The following is a 20,186-nucleotide window of genomic DNA, read 5'->3' on the forward strand; positions in this document are numbered from 1 at the left end:
TCATGAAGTTTTCACAAAATCTTCATTTTTCAGTAAGTGATTTAGGCGCCGCGCAAACGTGTATCGTGTGTTGGATACAAGCAACTGTCAACTAGAAGTGAATATTCTATTGTTTATTATTATTACTATTTTTATTATTTATTACTATTTCGCTAACTAACTAACTAAAAACTAATTTTTGTAAAAACTGGAACAACAAAACCCGCCATTTAAAAAAATACTTCTAAGAACGAGATCAATTGTTCTGTAACAATTTTCTTCACGGAAATGTTTTTGTTTTGTTGTGGGAATTCATAGAGCATTCACGCGTTTACTTCTTATTCCTGGATTTCGTATAAATTGATTGATGCGCTCGGGGCGTCTTCTGCACGTGTCAAGCTTTCTACTCTTTTTAGTCGTAATACATCAACGTGAACGTTTCGACGTGGAAGGTTTCAAACCATATTCGAAGGTATAATTTGTAATTTGTACTCGTACTATAACTGCATTACACATTTTTGCTAAATTAGTTCAAGAGACGAATTTTGTGACATCAATTTTTTATTACTATATTTTATTTTATTTTTTTATGATATCAAACGATGGTGGTAAGCGACACGCCTATCCATAACAATTGCATTGCCACTCAGAGCTTTCATTCACAAAAAGATCTGAGGAGTATTGTCACTGCGCCTGTCGCCCTGGGATATAAATTGCATAGATATAGGAAAAGAAAATTATTGACAAGTCCTGTTATTAATTTCACCACTATTAAACACCAATATCGTTGTACTTTCTCGTTACCTGCCTCCGTGGCCAAACGGTTACCATGCCGGACTGCCATGCATAGGTCCCAGGTTCGATCCCCGGGTCGGGAGAAATATTTGTATGGCCTACATTTATTTCTCTCGTGAGTTTGGGTGTAATTTGTGGTTGTCTACGTGTGTGTCCATGGCACCCGCGACACAGAGTTTCCCTAGTGCGGGGCTATGTTGAGTGTGTACGTTGAGTGTGTACGTTATTATCTTACACTACATTTATTAAAAGAATAAAGTTTATGACGGTTGAAACCCAATATAAAGATATGTAACAAACACATAAAGAAATTCACAAGATTTGTTTACTTGATCTGTTGTTTACTTGTTCAGTTGATTGTGAGCAGTGGCCCCGGCATGGCAACGTATACTGGTTGGAGTCCAATAGTGATGCAATGGAAGTGTTATAACAAAAACAGTAAGGGAAACAGATCTCGAAAACAAATCTTAGCGGAAAAGGAAACGGAAGCGATTGCGGAAGTAGAAGTGTACTATACTATAAAGATCAAAACGAAATAATTCCAAACAGTAGGTAGTTGTTTTTTATTTCATTACTGCATTTAACTGCCAAAAAACGGGCGTGCTTATCGGTGAGCAATAGGTACGTTGAAATTCATCGTGAACGTTATAAACTTCTGATCAAGTTCCGTTATAAAAGTTGCGGAAGCAGAAACGGAAACAGATGTGAAAAAGCGTGCGCGGACGAAGCAGAGGTCTGTTGCGTCACTAGAGTCCAGTTTGAAAGATTTTTTTCTTTGTGTTCGATATTTGTATCAACAAACAGTAATAACAAAAAAGTGGAGTATTTTCACAAAAAATATATGTATATATACGAAAATCACGGTAGTAAAATATCGTTCAGCAAATAAATAATGCAATTAAGTTTATGTTAGAAGAATAATTCTGTAGATAATTTTATGATTTTCTGCGAGTTGATTAACTTGTCGAAAGCCCAAATATTTAAGTATACGCTTGAGGCCTATGAATACGTAATTCCCTTTCCCATTTTATCGCCTGGAATATTCCCCTTTTTATTTCAAACACTCATTGTATTGTTATACATATTAAATATATGCTATACGTAACACGTGAAAGCAATTAATGTAATCACAGACAAACTTAGACAATTGTTCATCTGCTTCTTGACCTTTGATACACAACATATGCGTCTTTCGATAAAACAGAAATCCAACAGCGAGTGCGTTCCTCGTTATGAAGTTAGTTTAGTTTTTTAGTTAGTTTTTCGTTTTTTAGATCGAACCCGGGACCTCGGAGATTGCGACACACTCGACTACTGAGGCCGTCAATGAAAAAAAATCAAAAACAACACATGTTAGTGAAGTTTGTGTTAAATTAAATAGAATACTTGGTAGTTTTTCTTTTAACATATGTATTAGATAAGAAAATATCGCTCCTTTAGAACGATGCCACACTGGCGCCAGCACTGTCGGTGCGTTACGTTGTTGCAATGTACCGCTGTGATTTCAACGCACCGAGTGCCACACGAACATACAGTACGTCGCAACGTAACGCCGCTTACGCACCGCAGCGCCTCTCCCCGCTTCGTCTCCTGGCCCCTTGTCCAATGCGCACGCCGTTTCAATAGTTTAATTTATAATGTAGTACATACGACGCAGCGTCACTGCTCAGGTGTAGCAACGCCTCACGCAACTTATTGTGTGGCTTCTCCCTTAGCAGGATATTCGAATGCCCCTTGCGTCACTGTTGCTCGTATTACTTTACTGAACTACACAATTCTATGCAAATCAACTTGACAATTAATAAATAGCTGGTGTTCACAATCCACAACTTACTTACTTTTAATATGTTTCTCAATTTTAAATATGTGTCTCAATTTTAGTCTTCCGTACAACATCGACTATTTCCGTAATAGCATAGTAGATAAGAACAAGTAGGGTAACTCCACACAAACGTAGCAGTGCGGTTTGTATGCGTGTGTGCACACCCACTGCCGCCGTATAAGTACGCACATATTTGCATAATCTCGCAGTGCATTTGAGTTACATAACGCGGGTTGTCGCATGCGCATTATTATAGAATTGAAGCGGTCGCTCGGCAAAAAGATAACATCAAGTAGAGGTGTTGATTGTTGTTTGTGGTTGTTTGAACAAGAGTGCCTCAAAATCACAATTGTCAGTCATATCGATACCTAGTGAATATGAGAGGTAAGTTACACATTTTTTATTTATTTGACTACCGGTGGCCCATTAGCGCTACGGGCGGTAAATGAGAGGCTTCTGAAACGAAGTTTTCTAAATTGATTCTGAACTGGGTGTTCTGGATAGTGCCCCGGATTATTTTTGTTGCTCTGGTAGTCGTACAGGGATTCAGTTTAAGATCAGGTAGTTAGTGTCGTCGTCTGGCACATTTGTTTTTTTTTTTTTCTCTTTAATATTAATGTGTATTGCATTAGGTAAGTGTTGCATTAAGTATTGGACCTCGTGAGTAACCAGCACGGTAACCCATTCGGCCACAGAGGCAGTTAAATTTGACAAACATTATTTTGATATAGCAAGAAAACAGTGACGAATACCTTATTTTTTTAAATTATTTTTACTACTTACAGTAGGGTGGGCACAGCCACTTGCGTGAGAGCAACATAAACTGCGAAATACTGCTGTTCTCGTATAGAGATTCTGCGACTCTCGCGCAAGTCGCGCCTTGTCGTCCTTGCCCTACTGGTACAAGTAAAACAATAATGTGACAATCCTACGCTCCGAGTGAAGTATTGGTATTAATACGTCTAACAGGCGGGAATTGCGCTACTTGGTCTTTAGGGCTAGCACGACAGGCCGCGACTTGCGCGAGAGCGACATAAAGCGCGATATAACGCTATTCTCGCATAGAAATACCGCGTTTTATGTCGCTCTTGCGCAAGTCGCGGCCTGTCGTGCCAGCCCTACTTATTGTACTATGCTAATAGTGTTTGAGTTGCATTTTTGATGCCAGTAAGTAGAAGTACATACTTTTTAACAAATGTGTGATTTTCTATCACAGTTTCAAATATATTACCTGTGTAACCCTAAAACGATTTCTACATTAATGTTATGATAACTTCCTATCTATAGTTCAATGAAAACGAGTACAAATAGTATAGTTCAATGTGAGTAATCAACGTTAGACTGCACACGGAGTTGACATTTACATTTAGGTATTGTGATAGAACTATGGTCCATTGAAATTAGGTATGTATTAAATTGTAAACTGTTGATTTACGTTGTTCATTTTTTACGAAGCAATATAGGTATATTATATATATAGGTATATATTTTTGTCGATATCATTTTAATAGTCGCACACTTTCAGAGCTAAAATATTTTTCATTCAAGCTTCCGTTGTTAGTGTTAGTAACCAAATCCAATTTATATATCTGCGTATTATAATAAGATATAAAACTAGGATATGACGCCTATCGTAATATAAATTATCTTAGAATTTTTGTGACCATGATAAACTTTACTAGAAGAACTAGAGACGAGCCAAAAAAGGTCTTGCGACTGTACGAAGGAGTCGTGCGCCTGGTAGGAAGCGACACGCCTGTCCAGTTGTAGTGCCACTATATAGAGGGGCAATGCCATTGCGCCCGTCATCTTGACACATAAGGTGACAAGTCCCATGTGTTTGTAATTTCATATTATAGTGGCAGAAATAGGTAAGGTTAAGTACCGCCGTACTTTCCTGGACGAACTCTTTCACAAGGAGCTCTACTGCTGCCAGGTAGCGCGTTTTCAAGAGAATTCTCGTGCAGTCTCGGAAATTCCCGCAGCTACCGTAGTATATATAGTTTGTACATTACACAATGGACATAAGTCAGTTAATTAATGCTACACAACATTTTGTTATAAAAATGTTGAGCCTATATTAACGTTACTAAGATTATTCTAGGGAAAAAAATCTTTTGAACGAGTAGGTAGCATATTGTGCATTAATTACCGGTAACAAGGTGCACATGAAAGTAGTTATAATACACGCATGCACGTATCTATCGACAAGAGGTACCTACTCAAGACTGTAAGCACTCAGTACATGAACAAGGCAATTGGCTCTAATGGCTTTCTTGATTAATCTTGTGAAAGTGTGTATCGGACAAAACTCAGGCGGAGTTTTGTCCGATATTGACAAGCCATAATATTGTCTTTACCTGATTTGGATTATAGTTTTCGGACGGTTAATTACAATTTTTTCTTTCAGATATACATGTAAATTAAAATTAATTAGTTTTTTTTTAATTTTAATAAAGATGGAATTATATCGAGTTGTTTTAATTTTTGCATACATAAATACTGCGCACAGTCATAATATATTGAAACAAGATGGATTATATGCATTGGACATAGTACATTATAATGATTTTCATGCGAGGTAAGTAATGTTTTACTTTTTATTCACAACGACCTGTTTATAAGAGGAATGGTAACCTCTTTAAACGACTCCAATGAAAAAGGTTCTCAATTCGATTGTATTTTTCTTTGTGTATTTGTTACGCGACTACCCCAACATTTGTGAACCGATATGGATTGTTCTTTCTTTGTTGGAAAGGGGGTACCTTGGTAATGGTCCCGTTCAAATTTAAAGAAAATATTCCACCGCCAAGGGCCGCAAATTACAAGATGAATCCGGTTTATTGGATTTTATCCACTTTCCGTTAACTGATTTGAATAAAACTTGCCAAATACATCTAACGAACACTGCGAAAGCGGATAAGCAAACTTTTGAGGTCGGTTTTTTCCTCTATTCTCACTAGTTCAGTAGGCCAGTTCAGTTGACTGACCTAGCGCGACTCTTTTTCCCATTTGTTCAGTTAACTGAACTGATGTAGTTTAGGAGTTTTTATGGTCGCCTGCTGTCTCCATTATCAATCCAGCTTGATGGTACCATAACATTGCATTGTCACCGAACATAAGTATGGCAAAATCCGAGTCAATCCGACCGATAGAAATGGATGACAACTGGGTGAAACTTAACTAAAAATAAATAAAAAAATTGAGACCGGATCAACTAGCTAGAAATACTTTATAGTTCAATTATATAAATAAATAAATATCTACTTTATAAATACTTTATAATCAACTAACTGGACTGGATAACAGAACTCGTGTAGAGAGAGGATGGACAACTGCACTAGTGGGAATAGAGGAAATAAAAAATGTCTACTAAACCAGGGGCAAAGGCTTGTTTTATTTTCAATTGAACAAGCAACAACAAAATTTTTTTTTCTCGTTTGTTCAGTTGACTGACCTAGCGAGACTCTTTTTCCCATTGGTTCAGTCAACTGAACTAGTGGGAATAGAGAGTTTTAAAGTATTAACTATTGAAACAGAACTTGTGTATTTAATGGTATATATACATTTATAAATAATCATAGTTAAAATTAGAAACACCACGGTAAACTCAATAGGTGTTATGCGTAAGCCATATTTTGTTAAAAAGAAAACAATAATAACAATAATTTGAAGAGTTCGTCCAGGGTAGTACTGCCACCTTACCTATTTCTGCCGCCATGCAATAATGTCACCATTACTGTGTTCCGGTTTTGAAGGGTAAGTGTGCTGGTGAAATTACAGGCTCATGGGACTAGTCAACTTATGTCTCAGGGTGACGGGCGCAGTGGCAGTGCCCCACAGGCCTTTGCAATTTAAAGCTCTGAGTGGCACTGTGACTCATATAGACAGGCGTATAGCTTACCATCAGGCGCACGATTGTTCGTCCCGCCACTTGATATTATAAACAAAAGCTAACCACGTTTCCCCCTGTCCGCTTTAGTCCTGCTTCGACCGGAGGACGTGGGGGTTGTGTCGTTTGGGCTTACACACGGCTATAGAAACTTATGCCAAACGCACACATACACGGACATTACCCAAATTGGTTCTACCGGAATCCAACAGATTTTATTATCTAGCGCCCGCAGTTCTCACCGCTGTGCCATCGAAGTCGTCATTATTTTTGCTTTTACATCCAAACGGATATTATAAATGCGAAAGTAACTATGTTACGTCTTCACGCGTAGACAGCTGAAACAATTTTGAAAAACTTGCATTTGATTCTCTATATCAATTTGAAAAATTTATATAAAGATAGATGGGACCTAGGAGAAGGATATAAGCTATTATTTGTCACAAAAATAAATCTTAAAGGGGATGAAGTAGGAAATGAAAGTCTATATAGAGAATCGATCATTTCTCCAGTAAGTAGTACAATAGGCTACTCGAACTACCCATTCTACGCAGGCGAAGTCGCTTCTTATTCCTTTTGTATCGTTTCTCGTTTAAATATTTTAATAATTGATTCATTTTTGTGACTAAAAGTAGTCTATATACATGTCTTATGTGTGATAGATAGGACAGAGAACTTAGGTCCCATCTATCTCTGTACCAAAATTCATCAATATTGGTTCAACGGTTTAGGTTTGAAAACACGAGAGTTATTTTCGCATTTGTAATATTAGTTTAGTTTTAGGTGACATGGATGTGATTGGTTAATTTTTTGTTTGATTTATGTAAGAATTCTCCAAGATTCCAAAATTCTTTCATTTTTCTTCTTAGTCGTTATCACCATTGCTGAAAGTCGTCTCCCCGAAAGGTTTTCGAGACTTTATGGACGATTTTCTTCCATCTGGTTCTGTCTTCGGCCTCTCTCGTAGTTGTTGTAGGGACGCCAGTGAGGGCAGTCACTAGGTCACTCCATCGGCTAGGTGATCGACCGCGGAGTCTTTCTTTCCATCTTACCCACCACAACCAGTTCGTCAAAGTTGTCTGGTTGTCGGCTAGCAATATGACCAACGCTGTAGGATTCTTTAATTTCTATGTCCATTGAAAAACGTTGGGCAAAGTACAAAGTAGGTTAGGTAATTTTTTGTTAAAGTTGTTGAAAGTATTTGTTTTCGTAAGAACAACTGCATCCAATATTCCAAAGATATAACGCTCTGTATATAAGGTAAAACATTATCGAAATATAATAATTTCAATGTATATTTACTTATACGTACAATTTCATTGCCACCTTTCATATCATCTCAGCTTTATCTCGTTCCATTTTCACTTACCGCGTTGAATTTTAGATACCTATAAGATGTCACGAAAAAGGTGTAAGGTCAGCATCCTTTAGGATAGTCCGGCTTTTCAAAATCTGTTTTCATTACGTGACAAAATGTACGCAAGGCAATTTTAGTCCCATAAGTATTTTGTACATGTATTAGAGAAAAATAATGTTGTTATTTTATTACTAAGTTGTGTAGTGTATGTGTCATAGTTACATATATATGGTGTACCTTTTCTATTAAATGCTGTTTCTCACAACGATTAAGCAATAATATCATAGGATTAAACAATAAATAATAAAACAAACAAAATAAGACGCCATTTTGATTTGAGTACTTAAATTGTTTTCATCTTTAGTATTGTTTAATCTTACTTATGATGGTGAAATTAGAGCCACATGACACTTGTCATCTTATGTCTCAGGGTTACCGGTACAGTGACATTATCCTTTAGATTTTTGCGATTTAAAACTCAGAGCGACAGTGAAACTGCTATGGACAGGCGTCTCGCTTAATACCAGGCGCACGACATGTCCGTTCCATCACTAGGCATGTAACATAAAAAAAATCTACGGTCGCTAACTGTAATATTGTTTCTGCCCAAAATAGTTCAGTGTCATACGTTCCCACGGAAAAAAAAAAAAAAATGGAAGTGCCTTAAGCCTCGATTACTATCAGAACCGATGTCGCCAGAACTCACACATTCTTAATTTGAAATTTAAATTTAAAAAGAAATAAATTCTGGATTATTAATATAAATTAAACTTTACCCTGTTGGCATATCGTTGAAAGACAATACGACGTTTTGATATTATGTTTCAATCAATGTGCTGCCATCTAGCGGTTAATTGCTGAACGACAACGAATTGGAGTTGTTAATTTAGTTTTCTAAAAAAGAAGCGACCATATTGCAGGAGTTTTACTGTCGTTTCTTGTAAAAAAAATCCGATGATATTTTTTTACCCACCACGGGTAATATTTTTAGTGTAGCTATCATTTTTGCTCTCCAAAACAGCACAATAAGGCATTTTTCTAGGATTTTAGAGAATTTGCACAAAATAATGACATAACAAAGCGAAAATGACTGAGCTCAAGTAGGACTTTCGAGACCTATAGTTGGCATGCGTTAGACGCTAACTAATCACTCTACTGTATTTATTGTTCTGTGTGCGTTACCAACGTGATAACATCTTTTTATTATACCCATATTTTAATTATCTACTATAACGTCATTATATCACTACCTCATCAATTGTGTGTCTATAAAATGTAAGATTATGACTAAACTGTTGGCGTAGAAAAAAGAGAAGTTATATAATGTGGAACGAGTTTTAGGTATTTTAAAAAATAATACCGCGTGGTGCAGTGTTCCGCTTATTTCTCCCGTGAAATCGAGTATATAGTTTAAACCATGAAAATAAGTAATTAAACTATGAAAATTAGTATAGTGGGTTAGTCGAAGTACTTCTACTAATTCGATGAAGTTGCGGGAAATAGCTAGTTAAATTATACTTAAATAAAATATATTATTATTATCATTATTAACTACTGATTTTATGTGGAATTGTAAGACTACACAGCGGCACTGAAATGAGACGCGATAAATAAGACAAGACATTCAGTTGCATGCGATCATTCAAGGTGTTACATCGCTTTGGGGCCGTAGCAGAATCATCATCAATCATTTCATAACCGATAGTTGTTAATTGTAAGTTATGCAAACGAGTGAATTATAAAAAAAAGTATAACGTGCCGAAAAAAATCTAATTCAAATTCGTTGTTGGTGATTATGGAAGTGACAGTGTTTTTGTTTTTTGCGTATTTAACTGGGGTACACAGTTTCGCGTTGCCCTTTGAAGGACTTTATGGACTGGATATTATACACTATAATGATTTTCATGCAAGGTGAGACCTTTATTGTTTTCATAACTAAATATTTAACTGAGAAATAAATCAAAAGGAATAAGAATTTTCAGAAAATTACAAAATTACGTGTAAATAAGAATTACCTGTTTTTCAGTAATAGGCAAAAACACGCTTGTTCCCTAGGCATTTTTGGTGTGTGTACTTACTTGAGAAGTGATTGGTTCTTTATACAAACTTTCGTCCTCTATTTCACCCCTTTCAAGATTTATTTTTTTGACAAAATGTAGCCTATATCTTTCTCCCAGGTCCCATCTCTGTACTAAAATTCATCAATATTGGTTCAACGGTTTAGGTTTGAAAACACAGAGTTATTTTCGCATTTATAATATTAGTTTAGTTTTAGGTGATATGGATGTGATTGGTAAATTTTTTGTTTGATTTATGTAAGAGGGTGATGCCAAAATTCTTTAATTTTTCTTCTTCTTAGCCGTTATCTTTATTGCTGCATGAAAGTCCTGTCCCGAAAGGTTTTCGAGACTTTATGGACTATTTTATTCCACCTGGTTCTGTCTTCGGCCGCCCTCAGGGTAGTTGTTGCAGGACGCCAGTGAAGGCAGTCACTTGGTCACTCCATCGGTTAGATGATCGACCGCGGAGTCTCTTTTTTCCACCTTACCCACCACAACCAGTTTGTCAAGGTTGTCTGGTTGTCGGTTGAGCTATGTGACCAAAATACTATAGGATTTTTTTATTTTTATCCCCATTGAAATACGTTGGGCAGAGTACTATTGGGTTCGTCATTTTTTTTAAAGCTGTTGAAAGTATTTGTTCTTGCAAGTACAACTGCCTTCAAAATTCCAAAGGTAACGCTCTGTATATGAGGTAAAACATTATTGAAGTGTTATAGTTTTAATGTACATTTATTTATACGTTTATTTTTATAATACCAGTTGTCGGGACGAACAAGTCGTGCTCCTGATGGTATGCTACACGCCTGTATGTAACAGTTGCAGACGTGTAGTGCCACCCAGAGCTTTAAATTGTAAAGATCTGAGGGGCACTGCCACTGCGTCCGTCATCCTGAGACATGAGCTGACAAGCCCCATATGCCTGTAATTAACCAGCACCCTTATCCTTCACAATCGGAACACAGTACCTAATGCTGACATGCTTGGCGGCAGAAATAGGTAAGGTGGCAGTACTTACCTGGACGAACTCTATCACAAGGAGCTCTACTGCCGTTACGTACAAGGAGCACTACTGTCACATTTCATATCATCTCAGCTTTATCTCGTTCCATTTTCACTTATCGCGCTGAATGTTAGATACCTTCAAGATGTCACGAAAAAGGTGTAGTACTTTAGGATAGTCCGGCTTTTCAATACTTATTGGTTATGCAAGGCTGCAAAGTTGTTGTTTGACGCGAGTGAAGGAAGCTAATATTGAACCACAAGCGACGCGAGTGGTTCAAAATAGATCCCTGAGCGTAGCTAGGGTTTTGAGACACGAGACGCAAAACAACTTTGCTGCTGAGCGAAACACACCAGTTTTCACCTCACTATAGCGAGGAAAACGGTAGATGAAAGAAAAACAGTTGAACTATAAAATATTAGTTTTAAAAGAAAAAGATTATATTCGGATGCGTTCTGAATTTACACCTCATCAATTTTTATTCTTGCTTGTACTTTTATTTTGTATGATTAAGTGATTATTGAAATTATTTTAGTTCTTCGACAAATTAAAATAATTGAATAAACACAATTAGTTATCATTGTCAATTTAATGTCGACAATAATAAGAATAAAATATATCTACCAACGGATTTGCAATACATAAATAAGTTAAATACGACAAATCCCGTAGTTGAATGTGTCTTTATCTTTTTTTTCATCGAAAGAAAAAGTAGGTGCACCACAGTCTATCGTCAAGTTAGAATTTCAGAAACCTTTTCCAGAAATCTTTTTTTTTGCTAGCGTGCAAAAAACGCTTTTGCGCGCAGATTTCTAATAAGAAAGAATGCCTTTCCGAGCTAGTGAAAAATCTATTACTTACAACACTCATACAAATCTGTTTAAGTTTAAGAGTGTATAGCAAAACCGTGATAATGTTTTTGTAATTATTAAATAAATTAAAATAAAATTACCATTATGAGACAAAATGTTAGGAAGACAATTTTTGTCCCGTAAGTACTTTGTATATGTATTAGAGAAAAATAATGTCGTTATTTTATTACTAAGTTGTAAGGTGTATGTGCCATAGTCAGATAGATATGGTTATACCTTTTGTATCAAAAATGCTATTCCTAACATTTCTATGACTAAGTAATAATATTACTTAATACGCGCGTCGCCAGGCGTTGTAGTTGAAAAACAGGACGTGACCCGACGCTTCGACGTTGCGCCAGTGTGAGTTGAGCCTAACAATTGCAGAGCCACTCAGAGCTTTAATCACAAAGATCTGAGGGGCACTGCCACTGCGCCTGACACCCTGAGACATAAGTTGACAAGTCCCATGTGCCTGTAATTTCACCAGCACCCTTACCCTTCTAAATCGGAACGCAGTAATGTTAACATTACTGCTAGGCGGCAGAAATAGGTAAGGTGGCAGTACTTCCCTGGACGAACTCTTTCACAAGGAGCTCTACTGCTGCTAAAAACTTATTGCTCCCTCTTAGTAGGTCCACTGAAGCCTCTCTACGAATGTCATATTAAGTGTATGGAGCGCTTAACTCAATTGCGTCTAATTTTGATTCCTTTACCAGTTTTAATACCGATTTGTAATAGCTACTACTAATCATGGGCATATATATGAATAGGTATGTATGGGGGCGTTTACGTAAAAATTTTGGATGTTTCTAGTTTTATTAAAAAAAATTATTGTTGTCGTTAATTACTTCATCCGTCTTCGTCAAAAAGTAGTTTCTGAGATTGCATATCTCGCGGTTGTGTACGGTTTTGACATTTAATAGGCCCTACCTCTACACTTTCGTGGGACATACAATCTCATAACCAACGATCTCGGATGATGCATTCGGTGAGAGGTTGTCACATGTGATAAAGGGTTAACTCCCTTATCGTTGGCCAAAGAGGAATGGCGAGACCCGGTAGTGCTTAGCACCTCTGACCGCGAGTCCGTATGGCAAGAGAAGGAGCTCCATGGGAGGTTCGTCAAAGTTTACGGTACCTTGAAGAGCCTCCCTACATTGGCTGCGTTTCGGGGACCTCTTTGGGGATACCGAAGGTTTTGTCTGTGCAATACAGGAAAAGGTTATCAAGCCGCGGAACTATAGAAAATATATCCTAAAGGAACGTACAGTAGACATTTGTCGGGCAGTGGCCGTCCCGGAGATTCTGCTCTTGCTAACACTGAATACTTGCACAGACACAACCAGGCAGCCAAAATATTATACCAAGAGCTCGCTCTGAAGTACGGACTCTTGCAACAGAGGTTGCCATATTATAGGTATTCACCGAAGCCAGTACTCGAAGATGAACGCACCAAAATCAATTGGGATCGATCCATTATCATGGACAGGACTGTTCTTGCGAATAAGCCTGATATTGTGATGTTGGATCGATCGGAGACGAGGGTATTTCTTGTGGACGTTACCATCCCGCAAGACGTAAAAGCCGAAACCGAGAAACGCCGGAAGTATCTCGACCTGGCGCACGAGATCACGACAAGTGGGATGTGGCTTCCACTGAAATAATTCCAATTATTTGTCCGCAAATGGGTTAATCCCAGTCAGCCTTTCCAACAGCTTGAGGCGGTTGGATTTCTGTGGCGTGTCGCTGCCACCACAAATGTAGAATTCGGTCCTGCTCGATACGGCACATATTGTTCGCCGGTTCTTGAACCTGAGTAGGTTCAAGAACCCTGACCCCGGCCGAATGTGCTATTGCCGGGAAATACCGCCTCTCCCACTTAAAAATTCAAAATTAATTATTTAGGTTTTTAGAGTCTGAAATAGATATAATCATTGACCTATTAGCCACACACTAGGATAACGAAGGACACACACACACACAGTCAACCAAAAATTACATTTTGGTTGCGTCTATTATGTAGTTATATTATTAAAAAATTATATTATTTACATAATGATAGGCGAGTCACCGAACTAAGTAATATTACCTCTTGTTTATTAATTCAGTTGGATACCTACTTACGCGGTAAAAAGTATTCGAAGATCTCTAAAAATAATAATTGGGACAATGAATTGAAGAATTATCGGCGTTGGGAACTACCAGGACATTTCTCCAAAGCCGCAATTTTCTGTGTCCATGCACTAAACTTCACTTACTTATCGAAACAAAAATCTACAAAAAATAGAGTGTATAATATAAGGGCGAAAGCTAACTGGAGAGAACAAAATCTTCCCAATAAACCTTTCGGACCTAATGAAAAAAAATTCCGAAATGCCTAAAACCTGACAACGGTGGCGTGTCCTGAATGCAGAATTCAACACAAAGTGTCATTTTTCTTAAAATTGAAACCATATATCTATACTAGACTTTAGTTCACGTATAATAAATTAGATGATAGTACTTATAATCTGAATTTCACAAGAAACTAAACAATAGTTTATTAATCATTAATCAATAATATTACAATACCAAGATTGGTGCGTGTCCCAGGCTTAGGCGGGAATTCGGTGGTCGTTAATAATTACGCTACACATCACAAGTGAAGCATTTTAGAAGTTTGATCTCGTTCATTTGATGCTTCTTGCCAAAAGATAAAATATGTCCGATATAAACGCATTGATCGACAATCTCCAACATCTCACTTCCAACTGTGACTCTTGAATTTGTGACGTTGGAGATGTTCGCCACAACCTTAGTCTTGGACTTTTTCATCTTGAGGCCCACCCAAATAGAAGCATCATGCAGTTGTTGCAGCATACGCTGGAGATCGTTAATGTTTTCAGCGAAGAGTACTAGGTCGTCTGCAAACCGTAAGTGGGACAGGAACACTCCATTGATGTTAACGCCACATTTAGTCCAATCAAGTGTTTTCACTACGTCTTCTAGGACAGCAGTAAACAGTTTTGGCGAAATGATATCACCCTGCCGCACTCCCCTTTTGATTGGAAAGTCCCATGTGCCTGTAATTCACGAGCGCCCTTACCCTTCTAAATTGGAACGCAGTAATGCTAACATTACTGCTTTTTGGCAGAAATAGGTAAGATGGCAGTATTTCCGTAGACGAACTCTTTCAGAAGGAGCTATACTGCTACTGAATAACTAGGATTACAAAATACTGAAAATGAAAACAATTTAAAATTTGATTTTGTAGCTGTGACTGTGACATTTACGTAGCTGCTTGTTTACATAGCTACATACATATTGGTATTTATATAAACTCGCAAATGTACACATTTCTAAGTTCTTTGTCATCAATTTGTAGGATTTTGGTTGAAATATACTATTAATTTGAAATATAAGGTATAAAGAGAAACCCGAAACGTATGTTTCCTTCATCATCGTCATCATGTGTTGATACTTATTCTAAACGTTTCAATGTACGCAAATTTAAAAGCAGGGTAATTTTTAGCGGTAGAGCTCATTGTGAAAGAGTTTGTCCAGGTAAGTACTGCCACCTAGCCTATTTCTGCCGCCAAGCAGTAATGTTAGCATTACTGCGTTTTTCTGGCGAAATTATAGGCACATGGAACTTATGTCAAGCAACAAAAATTTTTTCATGATTTTATGTTAGAACCAATTAGAAAATGACATTGATAATTCAGAAACAAAAATCGTGTTACATGGTGTTATGTGTTCGCAATCTGGTGCTTTTTTGCTTATTCATTCTGGAAATATCTGCCTTCCGAATAGGTTGAAAAAGGTTCACGTTTTCGCGTTTTCAGTTACAATTTGAGTACTTGAAATTATCAAAGACATTCTGAGATCCAGATGTGATTTTACCGCGATTAGTGCAAGTTTTTGTTCTAAAGCAAAATTCGCCGACCTCGTATTTGTTACAGTAGACAAGACCAAAGTGTTCCGTAATCAAACTGTCGATTTACAAACAACAATTCAATTGTAAGCATTCCGGCATTTTTTTCTATAGAGATGTACACAAGCAGTTAAGTTTATACGCAATCCGATGATTTCCAGTTGAAGGAGTTTAAGTAAACCTTTTTTCGAAATTAGACCTGACTATGTTTGTAGTATATAGTGTTATTTGTAAAATACTAACCACCTCGTTGGACATCATAAACAACAGCTTTTGCTGCATGACCTTGTGGCGTATATGCTACTTAGTACAGGGATAGCTCAATGAAACAACATGTGTTTACTTCACGTACACGTGCGATACGTCCCCTCACACTACTGTCTAGTGTCGTAATGGCGGGAACGGCGCGGGCGGGCCGCATTGTATCCTTATATTGTCTAATGTCTATGGTACATAATGTGCATACACTACATCTCTCCCTTTCAATAAAATTAATGAAAATTTTAACAATGTGTACTTTTACTTTACTTTTATAATCATTACTAACTGCCACAATCTACTAAATAAACACAGCCTAAAGCATTTTACATTGTTCTTCATTGTGTCCGTTTTTATCACTTTGACTTTCCTCTTCATCATGAATGTGCAATTGCCCCTCTATTTTCTTTTGTCCTTTTTAATTCTTAACTTGTCTAGTCATTTTCCACGTGTATATTTCTTGCATACATCATAAGGTAATACAGAAGATCATCCTTCCAGACGGAGTTTTGGCTTTAACTTATTTTAAAACGCTTAATTTGTCGCGGTTTTGTTTTACGATCTCGCCGTTCGGTTGTGGCAAGTATGGCTTTGAATTGTAAGTCTAATGCTAAATTCCGAGTGGCATACTGACTGGGTGCCAAGTTTGAAAAATGTAGAACCTTTAAAATTTCCTGGAATATTATGAATTTCCTAATGCGGCTGCAACAGTCAATTAAGAGTATATATATATATATATTTCATTCACGAACTATAAGGAATGTATTTACGGTACTGACCGACATTACGTTCATCCTTCACGATCTTAATAGTTCATCGGTCTTTTTAATTCAAACTATGAACTGTCTGTGTTGATAGTAAATCATCATCCTGATTTCACCTCTGTTGGGTATAGGCCTGGATGACATTAGCGTTGATAGTTCATCTGTATTTTATTCAGTAGCGGGAAAATGAGCTATCTTTCACTGCTTTTAGTATAAGATCGAGGGAGATGCACAACTGAACGTTGCCAGCTCGTTAATACGTACAGATGGTAGCACATTACATCGACAGATTTTGTTCCGTTGTACTGGAGGAGATATTCAAACAAAAATGTATAAGCCGATGAACTGCTAATTGTACATTATGTATTTTTTCAATATTTTCCGGTATCAAACTATTTCGTTTGACACTCAATATTTATTTATAAGATGAAGGATCTTTCAACATCTACAGATATAAGATATTTGTTCAAACTTTCGTTATTTATGTCAACGCCCTTCACAATATTTTCACTTATCTTTCTAACCTCATCATAATGGGTGTTTCGGTGTAACACTCTTTCAATTTTATTTTCTTCGTCAGTGGTACAATTCATTACTGCTCTGAGATCGTCAATAACATGTAAGAACTCCGACATTGATAAATCAGATTTTTGTAATTCAGTTAGGGCTATTTGAATAACATTTATCAATATATATAATTTAACAATGGTAGAATATCACCGCTATCTATAATATTTTTTTTGCTTTTCGTATGGAAAGAGACTCATTGCTAATAAAACTGTTTAAAACATTTGATATTCACTTCTTCTTGTCGATATCAAATATTAGAATCGACACTATTCTAATTGCATAAGCACGAAATCGTAATTTCAAATATGTGACATATATTATTGTGCGTGGCTTTTTACATAATTATATAACAGTAACAGTAATGCGTAGCCTTGTGATGTATTATTGTGAGTGGCCTTTTACTAGTAAGCACTAAGTAACAGTAATCAGCTGCTTAGAATACGGCTTATTGTTACTGCTTTGTGCGTCACCTTTTGTTAAATCATTTGCGTGGCCATTTGTTTCAACAAGGTTGCATGGTCCTCTAAGATTTTTATATTATATATTTTCAATTTGCGTGGCCATTTGTTTAAGTAAGGTTGCGTAGCCATAAAACGAATTAATTATTATTACCCTTTATTATAATGTTAATTTAATGATCAAGCACTAGACCAGCTTGCCTGAAATTATACGTAGATAGTAAGTGAAAGTTACTTGTGGTAAACGTATTTATTTAGACTACTCCAGTTATTCTACTTCGAGCCAAATGAATGTTGTTTATTGTGTTTGAAATATTACAAAATTCCACCAGACCACCTTAGCACTTAAATAATACCTGTAACTATTCCTTGGGATACATAAGAGCAATGTTTTCTGTTTGGATTAATAAATCCCACACCATACACTCAACTTTTTTTTTTCAATGTGAAATATCTACTAATCACTTCTAAATATACGTCAATAATTTACACTTTAGCGATTATTGATACTTGTAAAGTAATTACCAGTTCTTATTTGGGTATATTATTACACGTCAATTCACACCAATATGAAATGATTATGTGAATTAAAATACTTGAAGATATCTTCATGTGAGCCATACGATTTGATCAACCAGTTCTCATGAACCACGATTGACTTTTCTACGAGCTGTGCGCTGAGACACCTTTGTGTTACTTGGAATTCGTCACATAGTTCATCGATATGCTTTAAGGTTCATTGTCACTTTTTTCATTTTGCATGAAATTAATATTTAGTACTGAACTGCTTTACTATGGACAGAAGGAGATTCACTTAAAATGGAAACAAAACGAACAGGTATGCTTACCTGCATATCGCTGCTTCTCAAGAATAGCGGTTCAACCTGTAATTGGTCTTTTTTTTCTGACATTTATACAGATAAGGCAAAATTTTGTTGTGAATTAGACTCCCAAAGTTTTCGTTGGGTATAATAAGAGATCAATGACAACATTGGGGTGGTATCGTTAACTTTGTGTAGCAGACATACTACGTGACCTGACATATCACTAGCTTTTGAGATAGGCCGCCATAGTACATAGTTATCGATATGTATAGGATTAGACCATGAGACAATTGGAGATCAAACATTGTCAATTTTCATATACAAACATAACTCCTGTCTAAGAGGAACTGGGGAGTTTGCGCTCCTTCGCATTTTATGGTCATGTTGATCGCATAACTGATATAACCTATAATTTTCAGTTATGTGGAACTCAAGGAGTTTTCACTCCTTCACGTTTACTGATAATTTTAGTGCGTACACTGACGTAACTCCAATTTACGAACAATTCATGGATCACTCCTTCGTATTTCATGACCATATAGATTATATAAACTGATTTAACATTTTTATAAGTAATTTCCATTACGTATAAAACATTACAATTTTCACTTTCTGGCGCACTCAAGGTGTTTTCACTGTTCATAGTTGTTGTTCTATTCGGCTAATATTTACAGGCACTATTTGTTGTTGTGTAGTCTGATATATCAATATCAACCGTATTTGTTGAAAACATTTTTTCTTCTAGTAGTTGCTGATTATACTTTATTATTTCCAACATCACTACTTAATGATAATTATCACATTAATGCCAACAAACGCTGGATATGTTGCTATGAATCAGTTTTTTGAAAGGACAGAATAAACCACTCATTCAATGAGTAGGTATGTAGTATTTTAATATAGTGATAAAAATGTTTACTTAAATGTAAACAAAATGTGAGCTGTTGCTTACACAAAAATGCATTTGCAGGCCATGTCTAATTAGTAAAGAAAGGATTTGCACTGCTGAATTAGTAACGTAAAGTTGGTCAAAATTTATTCGCTTTTATTTATTTTTTGTTACATATTTCTAACATCAAGTTTTTTTAATTCGCTGGTTCGTTTCGTGGCTTAGTTGGCATAGCGTTAGGCACGGTTTGCTAGAAGACGTTGGTTAGAATCCAGCCGGATCGAAGGAATTTCCAAGTGTTCGATCTTTGTATTGATAATTATAACAAACTGGTGGAGTAATTTCACAAAAAAATAATTGAAAACCATGGTGAAACATCGTGATTTTCAATAAATTAATTAACTAAATATTTTTATTTATGTACGAAAGTAAAATCTGATGAATTATGAAAAAGTCATAGAACAATAGTCGTTGTTTATGATCTTGTGTATAATACAGCGAATACAGTCCAGTGAGGTTGTTAATATTAGGGGTTAAAGTATGAAATTGCCGTTTTATTGCAATAGGTTCTTTGAATTTTCATAGAATGTTCATGGTTTGAGGTTTTCGAATGAAACTTTTTTCAAATGGTTTCTGTGATTTTTTTTTAAATTTGAAACATTTGAATATCGACTTTCAATTGTTTTTGTTATTCAATTTAGACAAGAAAGATGGATACTGCGAAAATTCGAGTGATTTTTGAATACGA

At 36.3% G+C, this 20,186-nt stretch overlaps 1 protein-coding gene across 1 annotated transcript in view; it reads left to right on the forward strand.

Moving 5' to 3' along the window:
* Positions 1–9,518: 9,518 nt before the first annotated feature.
* LOC113225948 (apyrase-like) overlaps positions 9,519–20,186 on the forward strand; it is a 41,064-nt gene continuing 30,396 nt past the window's right edge. The window contains exon 1 of the mRNA XM_026458430.1: positions 9,519–9,756. Coding sequence (XP_026314215.1) covers positions 9,641–9,756 — 116 coding nt within the window. The 5' untranslated portion in view covers positions 9,519–9,640. The remainder of the gene's footprint in view (positions 9,757–20,186) is intronic.

Source organism: Hyposmocoma kahamanoa, unplaced genomic scaffold (assembly GCF_003589595.1).
Source record: "Hyposmocoma kahamanoa isolate Upper Pololo Valley unplaced genomic scaffold, ASM358959v1 180, whole genome shotgun sequence".
Lineage (NCBI taxonomy): Eukaryota > Metazoa > Arthropoda > Insecta > Lepidoptera > Cosmopterigidae > Hyposmocoma > Hyposmocoma kahamanoa.